The sequence below is a fragment of the Pseudopodoces humilis genome, chromosome 3, assembly GCF_049639895.1.
Source record: "Pseudopodoces humilis isolate 2021_Gansu_Grassland_sample_001 chromosome 3, ASM4963989v1, whole genome shotgun sequence".
Classification (NCBI taxonomy): domain Eukaryota; kingdom Metazoa; phylum Chordata; class Aves; order Passeriformes; family Paridae; genus Pseudopodoces; species Pseudopodoces humilis.
Window position 1 is genome coordinate 32,612,445 of NC_142202.1, and position 20,926 is coordinate 32,633,370.

Here is a 20,926-nt window from a genome sequence, read left to right on the forward strand (position 1 = left end):
AAAGAATGAAGGGAGATTCTTTGCTACATTTATGTTTAACTTTTTCCCCGTTAAATAAAATTTAAAGTTGAGGAGCTTCCATATCAGCAGAGTTTAGCAAGATAAGGCTTCTCAGCATCTGGACATAAAGTAATTTCCAGAGGAAATTAATCATAGGAAATCACAGCATATGTAATCATGTCTCCGTTCAGTGTACAAAACCTGTCCCATCCCACAAATCATTTTACAGATGCAAGCCCAGGGCCAAAAATGCTGTCACAATGCCTTGAATGGCATTCCAAAGGAGAAAAGATGATCATCCCAGTGCTAGAACAGGCTTTATTCTTTCAAAGTACTTAAATATTTTATGAGTACCTTTGCTTTCACAGGGAAGAAAATAATTTCCTCCAAGTGCAGATCAGTGGCTGCTATCTAATCTCTTGTCACAACAACGCAATCCTTATGTATCCGCAACTCATCAGCATACCATCTCCATCTCATTTTTTTCCATCAAGCCGCGAGCACTGGATGGGCTAATTGTCGGCTCACGTTAAGGAAGCGCTCAGCACACGGCCGCAGGCGCTGGCAGGCAGCGCACGCCGTGCCCGCCCGGCTCCCGGCTGGCACGGCCCCGCTGCCCGCCGGCCGCGAGGCGCAGGGGGGCCCAGGCAGCGCCCCCGCCCCGCCCCTCCCGCCCGCTTCCTCCGCTGCGACGCCGCTTTCTGCTCGAAAATCGCCATCGGGTTTTTGTTAGCGCAGTAACCCGTTCGTCCCCACGGCGGGTGCACAAAATGGGCCCGGGCTGCTCCTCGCCACCGGGGACAGAAACCCTGATTTCATGTTTTTCCCAGGAAACGCCTCGAAAAAGGAGAAGCTCACGCCTTCGTGAAGGATGTTTTCGGAAGCAGGGGACCTGACTCGTCGGGTGGAAATACGCAATATGAGAAAAGGCGAAACCCGCAGATTTTCTCCATCTCCCTTTCACAGAAGACATTCTTTTAAGTAGACGGGGAAAAACGCCGCATCCGAGACGAAGGGCGTCATTGATTTTTAAATCCGGAGAAACACGCCGCATCCAGCCTCGGGGCAGTCAGTGAAAGAGGGTCACCTCCCCCAAAAAATTAAACCTCTGGAAACGTCTCCGCTGGAATCGCGGAAATCCGCCCGCGGGAGGGGAGGGTGCGCAGCCCCGGGGTTGGGTGGATGGGTGGGTGTGCCGAGGGCGCCCCGCGGGCGGCGGGATCAACAGCACCAAATGCCAGATGCGGGATGCCGTCGGCGTCCCGCTGGAGGCGATGCCCCCTGGCACCGGCGATCCCCCCGTGCTGACGAGGGCAGAGGGAGGCGGGGGCGCGGAGTAAGCTACGGGCCCGGCGAAGACGGGGGAGGGGGAGCGGGCTGTGCCCAGACCGTGCTGCCTCCCCCTCCGCCGCCCGCAGCCCGCCCGCGTCCCGGCGGGCGGGCACCTCCTGACACAATAGACACCGGGCGGACCCACGGCGCCACCGCGGCCCCTCTCCCCGCCACGGCTCCCGCCCGACCCGCAGACCAGGGCGGCGGCGACAGCATCATCCTCACTCACCCCTCCGAGGAGGCTCGCCGTGTCGGGGAGGGGCCGTCGCTAGCGGGTGCTCAGCGAGCCGGCATCCCGCGGGATGCGGGAGCGAGGGCGGAGCGCGCGGTGTCCCTCTGGCAACGACCCCGGCGTTATTCCCTGCACATAGCGGCGGCTAACGGCACCGCGGCACCGCGCCGCACTGCGCACGCGCCGGGGCCGAGCGGCGACGGGGCCGCGCTGCGCCTGCGCCGCACTCAGACAATAGCGCTCCCCGGGCTGCGGGCGCTCCCTGCGCGGGCGATGGCGGGAGGTAAACGCTGCTTCCCGCCCCGTTCCGCCCAGGCCGTGACGGGACCGGCGCTGAGCCCGCTGCAGGCCCGAGGGCGTAGGCGGACGGGCTGTGCTGTGCGCAGGCGCGACTGCGGCCGCGATCAACAACAAAGGGGAGATGGGTTGCGGCGACCACCCTCCCGCAGTTGTCGGGGGTGGGCGGGGGCTCTGCCTCCGGCGGCGCGGTACATGCCGGGACTTGTAGTCCTGGCGGCGGCATTCCCGCCATCGGGAAGCATACGGACTCCTGGCGTTGCTAGTCTTAGCTGTGGCGGCCGGCGGCAACGGGCGGCCATCGGGAGCCGGAGGATCCCCGCAGGTGGCTCCTCCGAGAGCCCAACGCGGGAAGGCAGAACGGGTGGAACTACTTCTCCCCCAGCCTCGCCGCGGGGAGCCCCCGGTGTCAGGGGACAGCGCCGGCTGCTCCCCGGGAGCCAGCAGGGTCCTGATGCGGGCGCCCCGCGGGGTGCGCGCCCTGGAGGAGTCCCTGGAGCGGTACCAGAGGCGCCTCCGAGGTGAGCGGCACTGGCGCGAGGTGAGAGCGGGCCGCCCCAGCCGCCGCCCGGGTCTGCGGGCGGGCTCCGCTGCGCCCGGCTGCCCCGGCCCCGCCGAGCCCCCGGCCGGGCTGGGACGGGCGCGGAGAAGTTGCGCCTGGTTCTCCTCACACCTGATCGCAGGCGCCGTTCTTGTTGTGACACGCGTTCGTCTCACCGTAACTCGGCTAGGGCAGGACGGCTGCCGGTTCTGGTGCGGTTGTGGTTCGTGTGAGGGTTTTGGCCGTCCTTGAAACATCGGATTCTAGTCGTGGTAAAGATGAGGGTACGAATGGATTCTAATGAGAGTGGTTGTTTCCCATTCCATCGAGTGTTCTCATGCCTGCCACTTTGTCCAAGAAGCCTGACAAAGAGCACCTGAATCTGTCAGCCGTGACACCTGGGCTTTACCAGTCTTCAGACTGTCAGTGACTGACTGGGCAAAGTAAATGTCCGTATTCTGAAGAGAGCCAATGGATAGTGTGTGGGTGTGCGAACCTATTGGTGCAAAAAGTTGTGTTCTGAGCACAGCGTCCCCACACGGCCTGTTGGGATGTTTCCTGTGCGATAGGAAACATTGCCAAAAAGATGATAGAAAGAAAGATAAAACAATGGGAACATTTTCAAATAGCTACTTGATTCTCAGCAAGTATCTTTTTACTTCCTTCTCAAAAGGGCATCGGTTCTTTACATTAGCGATAGATTTCTTCTGTTCCAGAAGACAGAACTTTGAGGAATAACTTCTGTTTACTTTTCCTGTAGAGGAGATGGACATGGTAATGCTACTTGACATTCTCAGTTAACTGTTACTGCAGAACAGTTAGGATGACAATTACTAGGGCTGTTTAACTGTAAGACTGTTAGAGCTGACCCTAGCTAATGGACACATCGGATACATGTATTCTCTTCGTACAACCTACTTTACCTTTTTCTGACTAGATCCCCTTACGCTGGATCCATTATATTTATTAATTTCATAACCCGAATTTCTGGGGAGTATTTCCCCTTTACACTCTTGGAAGCAAGATTTTTTTTTCCATACAATGCCAAGCTAGTTTTGATTTCATACATCCAAGGGTGCCTCTCTGTCAGAATCAATATGGTGATGCACAAACAGCCCCAACACAGGGCAATATAACCTACGTTCCATTCTATTTCTCAGTGATGTACAATTTTTAACTCCATTGAGCTGGACAGTATTTTCCACATAATTACTACTGGTGTTAAGAATTCACTGTAGGACAAACAGGTTATCATTACTCTCAAAGTTGTCAGATCTAATGCTTTACCTATTTTTCTTAAGTAGCTATACAGCTAGAGATTTTTCTCTCCATTGGGATCATTCCTGTCATCTGGGTTCTGCAATTTTAGGTGGCATGCTTTGGGCATTATTTGAGGTTTGTGAAATAAAGCAGTCTTAACCTAGCTGTAATGCTTGACATTATCTGCACACAGGCTGAGCTCATGGCAACAGGTTTTCACCACCTATGCTGGACAGCAGCATAGCAGAACCACTACAGTCTTACTCAGTTTAATGGAAGGGTGGATAAGTTCTCAAAGAGTAACTTGTTATTTCGGTGCAGCGTCCTTTGTTGCAAAGGCAAATCCCTCAGAAGACAGAGCACCTGAGTGTTCAGTAAACTGAGTCTGGTGGCCAGAGGGAAGAAAGCTGGGCCAAAAAAACCTGATTAAGACCTAACTACAGCCCAACAGAGAGGCTTTGATAAAATAAAAAATGTTCTATAATGTAGCTTTTCCTGACCTTGTATAGTGAAAGTCTTTAATACTACATGTAGCTCTAAGTTAAGAGGGTGGTGTTTGTGCACTTGGGGTTATTGGGTTACTGCCTAAACTTTCATATAATTGAGACCATTTCAAACGAACCTTAAAAACTTTAGGAGATAATATTTCTAATAAAAAATTCTTCTCAAGAGAGTAGAAGTATTTTGTAAAGGCCAATAAGTGGTGTGCTGCTGTATTCATATTAATTACTAAAAATTGACAGGCATACATAATGTGAATGTCCAATGGGCCTTCTACTACACCACTCCCAAGAGCAGAGCATGTTGCCTTCCTGTGAATTTCCCCTTTTCTCCTAACAGCAGTAAACTCAGATGACTAATTTAGAGTCCAGTTCTTTGCTTCTAATATATTTCTGGTTTCTTGATAGAGAACTATTAGCTTATTTTTGATGTTGAGTTTTCTGCCTCTTGAGTAAAAAGCACTGGCTCACTGTTGAGACAGTGTAAGAGCAGGAGCAAAGGAAGGGCAAACCATCCTTTTTGGTACTGAGCCTGATACTCTTGTCTATCTCAGGTCTGTCTTAGGATATTGCGGAAATTACATTCTGTATTCCACTGCATTGCTGAGTGCAGTGTCTTCCATAATTTCAGAGAATGGAGATGCAAACTCTAAGAGAAACAGGTGAAAATATAAGACTTCTACAAATGAAGTTTCATTTTGTGGCTGTTTTGTGTGGTTCCAAAAATAAAACACGAGAGATGGAAGTCAAAGCCATCTTAGGAAAAATAAGTATGTGGCCCAGTTTCCAACACTACAAGTTAGCTATGACACTGAAGCAGCTTAGAATTACATTCTAAATTTTTTTTTGCTTGGGCTTTTTATTTTTATTTGGCATTTCTTTCTAGGTATTCTTCTGAACATTAAACATTTTTTTAAGGGTGGAGAAGCTGTCAAAAGGAACTAGGAAATGAGGTTTTCACATGTGAGACTTTCTAGAGCTTATGCAAATGCTTTATTCTCTGCAGAAAGGGCTGTTTTAGGAACTTGTGACAATGACTGCTGCAGCTTCAGAGAACCCTGTGCTTTTAAAGATGATAGCTTGGTAAAAGTTGTGCTGAAATCTGTTGTTTGGATGATTGGTTCTTTTGCTTACAGAGTATTTTCTATGGCATTTCGGAGTCCATGAATGAGGTAGCTTCGGTGCTTTCATTTAAAGGCGTACACTTTTTAAAGAGTTCTGTGCAGTGCCTGAAAAAAAATCTCTTGTTTAGGCAATGCTAACCTTGTTCAATGCTTTCTGAGTTTTTTTTCCTGTTTTGACTTCAATGGTAACTTGTTCTTACACTGATTTTTTTTTTTTTTAATGTATTGAGTTTGATCCATCAGATTTGGGTACTACCTTGTCATTTTTCAGAATCATCTCAGATCCTTTAAACACTGAAAACCAAAGAGCTTAATATTATTATTTTTTGAAGTTTCAATACATGTTAGTCCAATTTCAATTATATCCTCAGGTGTTCTGATAGGAAATAGCACATCAGTGATGTCTTATCATAGAACAGGAATACATGTTTGGTTTTTATTTGTAGAGTCTTATTAAGACATCAGAAAGAAAGATGCTGATTGATTTTGATATGCAAATCATAGTGCTGCATGTGAGCAGTTTTTGCAGTATGTTTTCCCTGAGACCATGTTTCTATAAAATGTACTATTACAGGAGTAGCGTAACTGAAAAAGTTAGATTTAATGGGGGTGTGCTTAAAAATTAATGGCTTCTGAATTAATTAAGGAAGTAATAATGTTATCTCTAAGCAGATGTTCTTTGTTGTCCTGTAGTTGGCAACCACAGTGTTTTTTAAAATTTCTTTCATATTTAAAAAGAATATTTTTACACTACAAGAAACAACAAACATAGTCTTTCCACTCGGTGCATTGTCTTTTACCCTAATGCCCAAAATTATGTTCCTTACTTTGGAAATTAAAAATGCTGTAATATACTTTTTCCCTTTTAGGCATCCAGTTCAACTCTTACTGAACTAAGTGTTGGATGTTTTATATCTGATGAATGTAAAGCCACACCACTGGGACCTCCTAATTCCCAGTTTCCCAGTGGTGAGTGTTTTACCTGTGACAGCAATATTAGTAATTTGGAAATAAGCAAGCTTTTAAGAAATAGAAACAAATACTTGATGTCGCTTTCTAGAGTGTGGTGACATTTCAGAGGCGGGAAAGTGTTGTCAAAAAAAAAGAAGTAGCATCAGTGTGCCATTGATAATGGTTTTTATGTGTTTCACTACTACTGCCCTGTATGTTTATAGGAAAAGAGGGCAAAGCATAAGGAGGTCTAGGTTGCCTGTGTGGATGTAGTAACAGCTTGGAGTTCAAAAGCTGTAGTACTACAAAGAGAGAGAAGTTCTGGGGAAACTAATATATATGTATATGGGCTTGGTTGGTTCTTTCTTGGTTTTATTTGTTGTTTGTCCCTTGGCTAGGATGCAAATACTGGAACTCCGGGGTTCTCTGGCAGACATCTACAGGGAATAGGGAAATCAAGGAACTTTATTGCTATCAGATGACACACCACATGACAACTTGAATGAAATTGAATGCTTCTTGGCAACAAATGGTTGCAACATAGTTTGCTAAATATCTAAGCCATTGCATAAGTGAGATTCTTCTGCCATTTCTCAATTAGCTCTTCCGCTCTCATAGCATCCTGGAATGCTCAAGAAAGGATGAAGAGCCTAAGTATGCCAAAAGTGAAATATTTGACCTAAACCCTTCTTTTTTGAGTCATTGCCTTGTGAATGGTATTTGGGTTTGTTTTACTACATTATGACTATTTAAAATAGGCTTTTTGTCTACTTTTACATTAAATTCAATAAAGGATGGAGTAACCAGAAATGATGGTGTAAACCATAAGCTTTTAAAAGTAAGCACTGAGAGAAGATTAATAGGTCAGAAGTGGGTCAGGTTATTATTAAAAACTAGCATTGCTAAAAAGAGAGTGATGGCATACTGGACCGAGAACGTGTTCTTAAATATATTGCTTTCTTGGGGGTTATTGATATTTTATAAGCTGTTGGTAAGTTACAGCCAAGTAGAGAAGATGGGAAAAATGTTGAAAACCATTACAGTTGGAAAAATCAATTTCCAAGCTTCAGTCAAGATGATATGAACTTGAAAAAACAAATAAAGTGAAGGCAGGAATACTTATCTAGCTTTTGTTTTCTGACTTGAACTGCTATTTACCTTTCTATTTAAAAGAAAAGAGTTATTAACTTTTTTTACAACAACCTATACTCCAAGGCATGTCTTCTGACTTCTACCTAGAAAGTGCTTAATAGTGATTATTATTTGAAGATTTTTTTGCCAGTGACAAGAAATATTTTAGTTATTTATGCATCATATCAATTTAGAAATTACAAGCATGTAAAAATTATGTAAGGATGTGTGTTGGAAATGTTACCATTTTCTAATTGTAGCAGTTACTCCAATAGAAGATGTTTCCTTATAAACTTGGCTCACAAGAGTGAAATTGCTGTTCTGTGGGCATTTATACCTAAAAGAATTAATAAGTGAGTTGTCTAAGGTCCAGTGGTGCAAACTAGATGTATCCTTATCTAAAACTAAGCCTATATTTTGTGATTTCCAATTTACTTGTCATCTCTTAGCTGCAAATCTCTCAAACTTTTCTTTGCATGTTCAGCTTTATCAGAGTGATATAGCATTTATGATTTATGATTGATGTTCATGGTTTTTGTCAAGTCAGCTTAATCAAATAAAAAAATTAAGAAAGGAATATAAGGAAAAAATATATTGAACATTAGATAAGACCTTTACTGTATCATCTTTCAGTAAGTCAGTTCTTGAAAATATTTATATTTATCTGTATAGAGGTTTTCTGTTGTATTTTTTGGGTCCTTTTTCTAGAATAGTGCATGTTATTATTTATTTTTCACACTTGTTCGGAAGTCATTGGTCTTTATTAAGTAACTGTTTTATGATGGCTTGGTTTGCTGAGTTATTACTTCATTTCCTCAGGTATTCGTTTCATTGTATGACAGATTGCTTTGTTATAATGTGTGGTGGCTTCGCTAAAATGCAGAAATATTTTTCTTGGTTTCCAGTCCTGCATATTGCAGAAAATGTAGCATGAGCTTTAGGTTCATTGAAAAGTATGGAAGTTGCATATGCTAGGAAATATTTTAGGGTCAAGTTTTATTATTACTTGGGTATTATTACTTGTGCTGCTGCAGTGTCCTAATGTACTGAGGGGCTAAGATGCTATGTATAGCTCTTCTCTGAAAAATTAATATTTAGTAAATATTTTGCAAATATGGAATTATTTTTAGCTTTTTGAATTGGATAATTGCTTCTAGTGGCTGAGTTTAGGTCAAGTAGTCAAGCTAGACACATGCTGAATGCTTGTAGTTCTCTCATGTTTTTTCCCATTTAAAATATCAGTCAGTAAATCCTTTCTTTTATGTTGTTTATTGTGGCTAATGATGTGGTTGGGGTTTTTTTAGAACGTGCCAGTGAAAGCATCTCTCAACTGAAACAAGTCATGGCAAGAGGTGATGATGGCACTGGATTTGACCAGTCCTCTGTGGATGAGGGCAGTGACAATGCAGACAGGGCCAGTGATGACTGTGGGAATGCAGCCAGTCAGGAGCTGCAGCACAGTCAAGCAGGTAAGATTACTCTGAAAGCAACTGGTTTAAACATTGTTAGAAATTATGAAATGAAAAAAGTAATTATTTATTGGTTACAATGGTTTTTATCTCTTCCTAGTTAACCAACTTAAAATTTTGTTGCAATACCAAGAAAGAATGGAAAGTGAAGAGTCTCCCTCAAGAAGGAAGAAGTCATTCCATGTAAGTTTCTTCTGGTTTCATTTGTGTTGTTTAAATAAATGGCATGCATGTTGATTTTATACTATACCGAGAAAAAAAGAAGCATTGAATCATTTTTGCAGTCTTAAATACAGGAGCTTCCTGAGGCTATGGCCAGAACTTGGTATGCTTGTAACCATAATGGAAGAAAAAGGAATCTATAATACAGGGTTTAGACTTTTCTTCTCTTTTTGTTGACCATGCATTGTGGTCAACAAAATTTTTTGTTTTGAAAACACTTGGGATAGACAACAAGGAAAAATTTCTGAAAAAGAAGCCTCTGTTTTCCTTTGACTGTACCTTAAGGATTCTCAGTGTCCTTCTTATGCTTTAACTATGCTTCTTCTTGAAAGAGCTAGAGGCATTTATACAAAAACAGGTTTTGTAGTTCTCTGCCAAAATGTAGTGGTCTCTGTTAAATTTTATTTATGCCCTTACAAGGGCTTCTCAGATGCTGCTTCATTGAAATAGAGCTGCACCAAAGTACGTGTGATGCACCATTCAGTGCATATAGAGCAGCTGCTGGTTGCTAGAATCTCTATAGAGATTATAGAGAAATAGAATAGAAAAATAATTGAAGGGCACTGTTGCAGTTTTATCTTCTGATGGCCTATACTGAATATGTTTGGTTTATACTAAGCGAGACAAGCAGCTCTTTGCTGTCAAAGTTAACAGCAGAATAATCTAAAGCCTGTATTCCTGCTGTGTTGCCTTCAGCCTGCGTAATGAGCATGGCTCTACTGTCCTGATGTTAAGGAATTTTATTTAAAGTTAACTTTTTGGAGTATTCCAAGATCCATGTGTTTAGTATGGTTGTCCTGACAGGTATTTTGCCTCATAATGTCATAGGAAAGAGTTAGTGCTTTGTAGCTCAAGGGATTGATGCATCATTGGTTGACTTTGGCATATCAGTATCAGTTTGTATTTAGCTCTGTAAGGGAAGGACAGAATCTTTTATTCCATCTTTGGTGAAGTTTTCTACTTATATTGATAAGTTTTAGTACTGTGGAAAATTTAGAAAATTTAATATTTTTGTCTAAGAAACTTAGTGCTTTCAGGGAGTGGATCAAAGGATGGAGTAATAAACAGAGAAAAAATGGGAATTTACTGTGTTGGTACAGCATTGTCCCATTTCTTCCTCTTGAAGTTTCCAGTGAGAGACATTCTGTGGAGTGGTGGCTTTCTGCTCTGCAGCTGTTCTCCATCTGCTTGAGGATATGAAAGTGTTCTGAAGGCAGACCATGTGTAAAGCTCAAAAAAATGCTGAACTGCAAAAGTGCACACACCCCAAAAAAAGGCTCAAACCCTCATAAAACACAAACTTGTCTGGTGATTTACTGGACACTGCAGAAATGCTTCTTGTATAAGAAGAATCCAATTTCCCAAAGGTCAAGGAAAGAGTACTTAGATTATGAGTAGCCTAAACCTTTTGCCTTGAGTGATGCTGAAATACCTGATGACTGCTGAATAGTAAATGACTGCAGGATCTATAGCTAAATACAATATTTCACAAAAGCTATAGTCTTCAGTAACCTCTACCACACTTCATACATATAAGTAATGTCGCAACAAAATTCCCTTTTCTTGCCCATTGATTAAACTTACAATAGACATCGAATGAGTGTATCCTTTCTTTGATTACACCCAGATGGCTGGGCAGAAATTTTCCTTTTGCTCTGCACTTCATCACCTGAGGTCAAGGCCCAGCAAGATTGCTTCATGTAACAGCTGTAGTTCTGCAGGCTGGGTTTTGGCTAACCTAGCTGCACCCAGCCTCTGTTCCTGACAGTGTTGTTATAGCTGGAGATGTGATGGATTCCTATTGTTTCCTGCCAGTTTATAGGGTAGCAAATTTTCTCTAATTCTGTGATTTAGTTGCTTGAAATTTGAGGCAATCTGGGAGAGTACAAGGAGGGCCTTATCATCTGTGATGTTAGCAAAACTGTTTGTCACCATGTAGAATGCTGGCTTCTAAAGCTGTTAAGCATTTATATTTTATAAATTCTTTTCAGTATTAAGTATTTGAATGTGAAAACATGCATAATTGTTTGGTTATTCATACTGATATGACTATCATATGTGATATGACCATCACTGATCAGATGTGTCTTTCAGTTCTGATTTTAATATTTGGACTAATTTAAATGCATGCCTCTCCAACCTCTGTTTTTTCACCCTGTTATACGTTATACTGTGAGAACATTAATTTTAAAAATCCCAAAACAATTTATAATCAATTTATAACAATTATGTTGTTAAAAAGGTAAAAAAAAAGTCACAGAGGTCCTCTGTTCTTTGTGTTGAGAAAATATACTACCTGTTATTTTCTTTTTAGTGAAAAATTCCTTAGCATTATTGTTTACATTACAGTGATCTTTGTCAGTTTAAACTTTGGAACTGAAAAACAGTGAAAAATAATTTTAATAGAAATGGGGTTTTCCCACATTTTCTAACACTGCAGTGGTGTAATCTTGTCAGGGAGACAGCTGGAGGTCTCAGCTGCAAAATGTTCATTATGCTTTGATAGAAGAGGGGCAGATGAATAGGAGCCAGCTAAACAGATGACTTACAAATATTATTAAGGCTATATTATATATACTTTAATGAGTGTGGTTCCTTTTTTAAAATTTATTAAGTAGTTAGGTTTAAGAATTTAAATCAAGGTGAATTCTAAGTCAATAGAACATGGGGCTTACGTCTACCAAGCCAGGCAGAATATGTTGCAAATTTGGAATTCCTTCTCTAAAGGGATGTTTTTTCAGATGGTTCTGGATATCCTCCACTTGTCTCTGCAATCCTGGTTCCAGATATCTCAAGAGTGTTGCCCCCACCTTTAAAATGGCTAATATCTATATTTGTTATAATTGTACTGTAAGGATTTTGTTGCTAGAAACTTTTACCTCATCCTAATTGAAGGATTATACCTTTATAAGGATTGGACAAGGAATTTTAATGCATTGTTGGCAGAACCTGTAGATAATTAGTAGATGTAATAGCTAGCCATTAGTAGCTTGGTTTGCCTTTTTTTATTTTGCTTTGTGGGGTTTTTGTTTGGGTTTTTGGGGCTTTTTGTTTGTATTTTTTTTTTTTTTTGAACGGTGAACATTTCAAAAGTAATATTTAAAAACAAGGATGTGGGTTTCTGAATCTTTGGTCTTTTTTAGACTGCAATTATATTTGAGACGTATATCATGGAATATTTTTGCACAAAAAGGTATGTTTCTGAACCCAAAATCATAGGTGTTAAAATTGTGTGAGTTTCAAAAATAGGGTTATGCATAAAGATACTTGTTTTCCTTCAGAAGTGTGAACTAGTGCTAGAAATGTACCTGTTGTTCTTGTGAGAAGACTCCATCAACAACTCTGTGTGCATTTTGAAGCCTTACCAGAAAGCTATCAGTTGTATTCTGTTTGCAAGTAACATCTTACTGCAATAATGGAAAATCAGAATATAACACATGCTGTTCTTTACTTCCTTCAGAAACCCCCAGAAGCTGTACCTGCAGACTTACCAGCCCTTTCTGATCTTGTTCCTATAATTGATGATCAGTCACAGTACATTAACCATTTGGAAGCAGAAGTGAAGTTTTATAAGGTATCAGTCAACATATTTGACCTACTAAAACCCTGGTCCTGCAGATATGAAGAGCTGCATTAAAAGCAGATTACACTTAGATTTGAGGTTGATCATTGTAATTAATGACCAAAACTGAGCCAAATGCAGTTCAGTAGATTCCTTACCTTGTGTCTTGGTATCTGGTGTTTAAGGGTCTTTAAAGACATTTTTACGTCCTATCACAAATACAAATAAGCTTTATTTTTTTTTTAAACAAGATTTATGGGAACTTAAGCTGCAAAAATACAAAATCTGTCTTTTGAGTATTCCTAGTCTCTCTAAAAGGGTTAAAGTATTTAAAATGTTAGTCTAGACTCTTGGTCTCAAGATGCATTTCAATATTGATAGCCATCTTAAGGAGCCTTTTAAATGCAATTCCTTTATCCTATAGGAGGAGTTGTGTGGGGTGAAAGATCGAGAACAGGCAGTTTTACTTGAAAATGTGGAGCTCCATCAGAAGCTGAAATTCTTAACTGCAGTAAGTTTTTATTTTTTGTTGCTTTAATCAGTGCTCAGGGATATGGCCAGATTATTTTTATGGAAGGGTATACATATGGTTGTCCACAAACAGAATTTTAGTCAAAATTTAATGAGAATTTGTAAACATGGATTTCCTTGGGTAACATCATTTTTGTAGGTTGCTAGCCTAATTAACTTGTTTATTGGTGCTTATATTCTACAATTCTGTAAGATTCAATACTTAAGTGAGTAAATTTGTTTTAAAAAACAGCCTACATAGTCATAACTGAAGCATTAATACTTTTATTTTAGGCAAATACTCAGAACTCCTGGCCTGTAGGTGGTAAAGACTGTAGCACACACCAACCTGTCACCTCATCAACGGCACATAACAAAGATCAGGCTTTTGTTACAGCAGCTTCTGGAGACAAAGCAAAATGGCCTGTAGAACTGGTTGGTATTTCTTCAGAGTCCTACCTTGGCAAAACTGTTCAGTGTTGTTGTTTTTCCAGTTCTGATGATCAACTTGGAAACAGACACAGAACTTTTAGTTGACTGAACCTTAATCTGAGCTCAAATTTTATTCTTTTAAACCTCATCTTCTCATTATACCCTAATTAATATTGTGCAGTTAGACACGGATGGCAGGTTGTAGCTGCAGATGATGACTTTCCAGAGATAATTCTTGTTTAAAGATGATGCCACTGCTCTTTAGAGATTCATAGGAGTAACACAGTGCCCAAGCAGGTGGGAACTAGCTAGTGTAATTTATGTAGCCCTCCACACAAGCTCTTTTCATAATGAGTTGTTCTGCTCCTGGAGCATCACAGGCTCAGTAAGGTACAAAAGTAGTTTTGTGCAGTCTGCTCTCCCTTAACTGAATTACACACCTTATGCTTTTAGAGATACAGAGGAGTCTTAGTAATTAATGTTGTCTCTCAACATTATCATCTTTCAAGATGTAGTCTCTTCCTGTATTTTTAGTTTCAGAGGATATTAATTTTCCATTTGCTCTGACGTAGTGGGGTAGTGTTGCTATCTTTTGGGAAAAAACTTGGGTAATTGAAAAGTTTTGATATATTTTTTCCATGTGCACTTGTGTACTATGGAATTTCTACAGTACTTTAATTCTTTAATTATGAAGTGGGTTTGGGTTTTTTTTTCATGGGAAAATACAGTTTTGGTTTTTTCGTGCTATTATTTTAAAGCTGAAGACCTCCATGGTCACTCATGCCTGCAGTTGTTTGGGAGCTATTTTTTAGAGTAATTGCTCTTTTCTTCATCTGCCATGTTAAAATCAGGAGAATCATGTTGACTAACTTATTTTAAAGCATCATAGTGAGCTAAATTTGTAGTGCTTTATCTGGTTTGTTGTCGCCATTGTATTTAAGATGGATGTGGTTGATTCATATACCTAATTCTTCACCAGGTAATCAGAGTAAAACACATTATTATAAATAAATAGCCTGTGTACTTGAAGTTCTTAATAATTTTGTATTAATGTCTGCTGACTTGTGGGAGAGCAAGAGCAAAGTTGAGACATGATCATCAATTTCTGTGAATCACTGTAGAGAACTGAGGACTGCAGTTGGAATTGAAACAATTTACCATATGAGGATCTGGCAAAAAACCTTATTTAGAAACAAGAAATGGGAAGATTGTTCACTTTTTAGACTTCCAGAAATGTGAAATATTTAGGTTTCTCTGCCACTAGTATTTCAACAGGCTTATGTCCTCAGGGGAAAAGAATGTGGGTAAAGTCTAGGTTTATTTGTGAAGACTGTTATGAAGAAAGCAAGACATATATTTTCTCTCATCTTTTCTAAAGGAGAATCTAAAACTTTTTTATCAAGAAAAAGTCAATATCCTTGATGCTCAAATACAGTCTCTAAGGTAAAGTGATTTTTTTTTTTCTTAAAATAATCCTTAAGAAATTGTCACTGCGTAACAGCATGAACTGTTCTTAATCTGAATTTACCTAAGACAATGTCTGAATGTCTGAAAGTTGTATCTTCTGATAGTGCCCCTGAAAACTGCTTTTCTATTAAGTTCTTTCAATTATAACTGTAGCAAAATTGAATATACTGCTACTTTATTGAAACAGTAGCAATGAAACATCGTTTTTACCCTCTTTTCCCCAAAAAAGGTCATCTGGACCACTCGAAGAAAAAAGAGAAATTGCAATTTTAAATTGTGTGACAACTTCCATAATTAGCTACTTTCTACTACTATTTAATCGTGGTTCCATATATTTGACAATGCAGATTGTTCTGTGTGTGAAAAGAGTTATTGGTAGGGAGACAAGTTAAAAGAATGCTCTCTGCATTGGTGAAACATTGCAACATGCAAAGCCGGTTGTTTTATTGAATGTAAAGGAGGATCTTTAATTTCAGCTGTGTAATCCAATTTTTTTTTTCCCCTTGGCCTCAAGTGTTATATTTACTCAGAAATAATTATTGGAGGCTAAAGTTCTCTCAGAAGTTCCTCAAATATATTATTCAGCCTCTGATTTCTCCTAAGAGGCAAGATCTTGCAAACAGGAAGTTCTGCAAAACTAAATTTTATTGAAGTGAGAAATTATATCATTTTTAGTGGGACTATCTTCCCTTTTAACTTCAAGGATGAATGTACACAGGACTTGCTGATTTCTGTCCATGACTTTCCAACAATAGGTTTATTGCACCACAACTGTCTAGGGATATATGCTGAGCAAATTCTGTTCAGGTTATAACAGATTATATGTAATAGACCAAGTACTAAAATTGGAAAAAGTGCACAGAAGATTTTCCAGATGGAAATAAGAATGCATGCAGTGTATATATCATGTGCACAGTAAATCCAATGCAACCAGAATGTGTCAGACTTCCTATGTGTGTGCTGCCCAGATGGCCTGCATAACAAACCCAAAGCTTTGGATTCATTGCATAGTTTGTCAAATTGATCTTTATGTGCACAGTGTGCATTTGTCTGGAACTTCCTGATGTTAACATTCCTATTGCTTGTGATCTCCCCAGCCTGACACATGCTTGGGAATTCTGAAGAAAATTCTTCAGAGCACCTAGTAAGAATTTTTGAGACAAGTAAAAATTTTAGCCTGCTTTTCTGCATGTGTTTGACCTCAAGTTGTGTATATTGCTGGATCTGAGTGAATGTGCTCGATATATCTGGATTCTTGTTTAGGAAGTAGAGAATAAATATGAATTAGTTATATTTTTAATAGAAACAACAGAAAATTGTTAGAGTATTGAAATATTTATACAGCTGATAGTGGTTTTTGCTAATGAATATTATACTCTCTTCAGACAAAATGTAAGCTTACAAGTTTTTTATCTATACATTTTCTGTTTATCTTTGATATTTTCTGATAATGTGGGGGAAGAAACAAATTAACACAGTATTGATTTGTCTATTAATAATTTTGATTGGGCAGTTCAACTGTTACCTCTCTGTTAAAGTCTTCCGTAGCCTGTTGAAACGTGTAAAGTATTACAAGGATTCATTACAAGGATTCTTACAGTTCTTTTTAGGCTACATTTGTAGTTATGAATTGTATATGGGTATGACTTGTGGAAATACGTAATTTCATAAACAATATTTTTCATTTCTTCTTTCTAGAAAAGACCTTTCGGAATCTCAGAAGACATGCAAAGATTTGGAAGGAAGGCTGAAACACCAGAAGTCGCTGTTTTCAGTCAGAAATTGTAGCCAGGTTGGTGGTCTGTGCCTGAACTGTGCCCAGCACGAGGCTGTTCTTGCACAGACTCACTGTAACGTTCATGTGCAGACCATCGAGAGGCTGACAAGGTAGGCTGGGGGGGTGTGTCCTTTGTGACTGCAAGTATGGCTGCTTGCATTAAACCATTTAAATCTCAGTGTCTTGGGTTACATTCATAGAGAGATGTCCATTTACAATGCACTCCCAAGCTGGAATCATAATGCTGAAATCAGTGAATGTAGGTCACAACCACTTTGAAATCCACAATTTCAAAGCTTTGCTACTTATTTCAAATGGGAAAGAATTTTAGTTGTTATCATGTATTTATGATACCTTGGGCTGACCAGATAATTAGACTATTTACAGTCTGTTTCCTGCACTTTTTTGTACAAACAAGTCACTCTGTCAGCACAAATATTGTGCAAGTCTGTGCATTTTGATTATTTCTTGCAAAAGTTTATTATAATTCCCTAGTTGGAAGTTTTTCTGCCTCCACTTTATTCTCCTTACATATGGGGAACTTTTCAGATACATCCACAATAGGTTGCGTGCTTGAGGTAAGATGCATTTCCTACCCAAAACACCTGTAGTAGTTCCTCCATGACTACAGTAAGACAGGGAAAGAAAGTTCCACTGTATAAAAATAAATTAAATTATTTGTTGCAATCTTTATTTTTCTTTTTTATTTTAATTCTAGCTTTTATTTAAATAGTTTTTAAAATCACAGCTGCACAGGCTGAATATATGTAAGAGACCAAAGGGACATAGAACATATATGTACTTGGTCAAATGGGCACAATCCCTCTGCACTAGATGGTTATTGCCAGGATTTATGTATTTTTTCTATTATCAAGTCCAAAAATTTTCTGGCCAAGCTCTATTGCTGAGAAGTCATGTTTCAAAATTGCTTTTGTAACAAAAGTAATTATTTGTCACAGATGTTGGAAAAGATGAACAAAATGTAAATCTGTATTCTTGTCCTCTTATATTACAGTGAGCTTGAAATAAAAGATTTGAACTGACCTCTTTATCTATCTTAAACCTTATTTGGAGGTTTAAAAAAATCTAAAAGCTACCTCTACTTGTGGTGCAGTTTATTAAAAACAAGGCTATTTTAGTAGGAATTTTCAAAGGAACTTTATCCAATCCAGAAATGAAATGAAATTTCAAAGTGTGACTGTTAGGTGTCTGGCAAATACAAAAACTGTGTTACCATTTCACACAACATTAAGAGCACAAGAGTTTTCAGCCAGAATCTTGAGCTGCACCTAAACCACAGACAACTAAACTTAATTTAAAAGATTTTAACAGATCAAGATAATGTAAAGGTGAAGTTAAGTATCACAGTTTTACCAAATCTGCTTTACCATTTAGTACAGATTTTAGTGCCTTTGTTAACAAAAGTTCAGAAGAGTTGTAGAATCCAGGTGTCCTATTGTTTGTCTTAGTTCCAGTTTGCAGCAAATGCATTTAGATTGTCATTTGATATACTTAGCAATTACTTGTTGATCCTAACCCTTCCTTTTTATTATTTTTTTCCCTTGTTTACATTTAATGACAGTGTAATTCCATATTGCCTTTTTTTTATTTGCATGGATCCCCATTTGTCAACAGAATGTGGTTGGTTTCTGTACATCAATGACTTGAGATCTGCTCTCTTTACTGGCAGTTTTTCTAATGGTCCATCCTTCTGAAATAGACCATTGAAGGACTGGTTGTCAAGAAAATTATATTTTCGTTATCTACCAAGCTTACAATATGATGTCTTTCATGCATGAGTTTTAGTATTGCTTTGCTTACCAGCCTTAAGTCTCTCTAATCTGTTTATATTTTATATTTGGTATTTCAGTTTGGGGTTTTTTTCTCTTACAATAAGATATAGAAGAAGTATCTGTGTTGTTTCTTTTAATATGCAGAGAAAGAGATGACTTGATGGATGCACTTCTTTCAGTGAGACAAAGCATGAAAGAGATGCAGGAAAGAGAATCTAATGCTTGTAAGCAAGTTGAACATGCTGTGCAAATGGCAGAAGAGGCCAATTTTGAAAAAACAAAGGTAAGTCCATCACAAAATCAGAGCTTTTTAGTGTTCAGATCTAATGCAAATGTAAATTAGTTTTCATGCTAATGAGAGAATACATGCTTAAGATCTTTGTCCTATGTTGATATGGTGTAGATTGAAAACAACTGCATCATATGACTGTTTATGAGCAGTAATATGAATTCTGTATTCACATACACATATTCATACTCATCAATACTATGAGGAGCGCTCCTTTTTTTAATTGAGGTAGTTTCACAGCTAGGTGATACAAACAGAGTTGTAGAATTTTCAAAGATATTCATGAGGATAATTTTGACATCACATTTCTGACCTACTCTGGAAAGAATAGTCAATATGCTTACAAACAATTCTTTTTTGCCTCAGATGAGAGCAGTGTAAGAACTGATTGACTCTCAGAGGTCTTTGAAGATGAGAAGTCTTATCTAATGCTACCTGCGGGAAGCTCCTGCTGTTAAGTAAATAATAACGATAAAACCAGTTTTGATGTAATGCTTGTGTTAGCCCTAGTTCTTTACACAGTCAACCTATATTGACCTAAATTATTTCCTGATAGTTAGTGACATCTACTGTACTATTAGTGAATTACTATGGAATTGAGTGGGGGTTGCTTTGGTTTGGTTTTTTGTAATTGAATGCAAACAAGATTGATGTAATTGTTCTATTGATAAAATCAGTGCCATTTATCCAGTGCTGTAAGAGAGAAGTGTGTGCTTGTGGTTGTGTGAAGTGCTACCTGTTTGTCTACAAGGCTGAATCTGAGGTTTTTTCATGCTCCAAAACTGTTTTAATATGAAGGAACTGGAAAAAAATGTCTTTACTTATACTGCATTAATTTTGCCTTTTTACGAGTACTGGTATGCCTCTTGGTAAGTACAAACCATCCTTTTTTTCTCTAGTCCTATTCTACTCTTAAGTGCTGTCTTTCTTGATAACTAGCATGGAATCCCATAGAACAGTCCATGTAACAAAAGTGAGAAGTCAACACATTAAGCTTTCAAATACTGTAAATGAAATTTCATCAGCCTGTTGACCAAAGTCTAACCTCAGGTGCTTATTATTTAAAACTACTGTTTCTTCTTGTCTTTTGGTTGTCTCTGTAGTTTGTAGCTTCTTGCTTATTGCATAGAGCAGGAAGGAGATCTGTTATGTTTAAGTTTACATAGCTGAAGCAAAATCAGGAATATATTTTTGACACAAATGTCATAAAAGAATAATTTTTTGAAATGTTCATTGTGTAGTCAGAACAGTGGAGCTAACAAAATACACATTTCTTCTTGAAATGCAACTAATGCAACTACTTCCTTCTAGAGTGGCATTCGTTTAGATGTCTACCAAGCTACACAGTTTCATGCAGGCAATTGTTTACTGAAGTTGATGATTCTTTCCTACAGAAAAGGATTTAATGCCATAACAGAGGGATTCTTTCACCACGGTTGACTTGTGATAGGAAAGGGAACCCTGAAGAGGGTCCCACAGAATTGCCATAAAATTAATGGAGACTGTTAGAGCATTCTCTAAAAAAAAACATGGTTTCACTTGCTCCCATCATGAACAGTCCAAACCCAAAAAAAATTGAACACAGACTTTGAGTAAAAGAAAAATAAGCAGTTAAAAAAAAAAAAGGAAAAAAAGGATAATAAGTTAGAATTCCTAAGGGGAGGTTACTCTAGCTTCTTTGAAACAGAATATGCTGGATATCAGTGAAATGTTGAACTTAAATTGAGATTACTCATAGGCTATCAAAGCTCCCTTCAGGGTGCTTTGAATACTTGGATTTACTTGTAATAGAGTAGTGTATTTCTGATTTAAACTGATATAACACTGAAATTCTGCACTTTGTCAGAGACACAGCACTATAAATGGATAAATATCTTCTTTTTTCCCCAGCATTTTTAGAAGGTAGTGAAGACAGTTTTTTTAGATTGTTCTTGAACTTGTTTCTTCTTTTTTGATAGAAAACCCATCTATAACCCTCTGTTTTAGCACCTGAAATTAAGTAGTACTTTATGAGGTATTTAGTAGAATTAATTTTTG

The 20,926-nt window shown here is 39.0% G+C and overlaps 2 protein-coding genes across 17 annotated transcripts in view; one reads left to right on the forward strand and one right to left on the reverse strand.

Moving 5' to 3' along the window:
• Positions 1-1,725, reverse strand: part of CEP170 (centrosomal protein 170) — a 96,061-nt gene extending 94,336 nt beyond the window's left edge. For 7 of the 8 annotated variants that reach the window (XM_088052475.1, XM_088052474.1, XM_088052473.1 and 4 more), the window contains exon 1: positions 1,562-1,725. The gene's annotated coding sequence lies outside the window, so the exon portion shown is untranslated. Of the gene's footprint in view, positions 1-354; positions 471-1,561 lie in introns of those variants that run through there. The other variant, XM_088052471.1, reaches the window with a different exon arrangement.
• Positions 1,726-1,803: 78 nt separating this feature from the next.
• SDCCAG8 (SHH signaling and ciliogenesis regulator SDCCAG8) overlaps positions 1,804-20,926 on the forward strand; it is a 103,918-nt gene continuing 84,795 nt past the window's right edge. For 7 of the 9 annotated variants that reach the window (XR_015772264.1, XM_005530615.3, XM_014259360.2 and 4 more), the window contains exons 1-9: positions 2,024-2,382; positions 8,673-8,837; positions 8,938-9,020; positions 12,520-12,633; positions 13,046-13,132; positions 13,426-13,566; positions 14,942-15,006; positions 16,729-16,917; positions 18,745-18,883. Coding sequence is in view for 8 of the 9 variants with exons in the window: in XM_005530615.3 (XP_005530672.2) it covers positions 2,316-2,382; positions 8,673-8,837; positions 8,938-9,020; positions 12,520-12,633; positions 13,046-13,132; positions 13,426-13,566; positions 14,942-15,006; positions 16,729-16,917; positions 18,745-18,883 (1,050 nt within the window). In the remaining variant the exon portion in view is untranslated. Of the gene's footprint in view, positions 1,848-2,023; positions 2,383-8,672; positions 8,838-8,937; positions 9,021-12,519; positions 12,634-13,045; positions 13,133-13,425; positions 13,567-14,941; positions 15,007-16,728; positions 16,918-18,744; positions 18,884-20,926 lie in introns of those variants that run through there. The other 2 variants (XM_088053499.1, XM_088053500.1) reach the window with 2 other exon arrangements.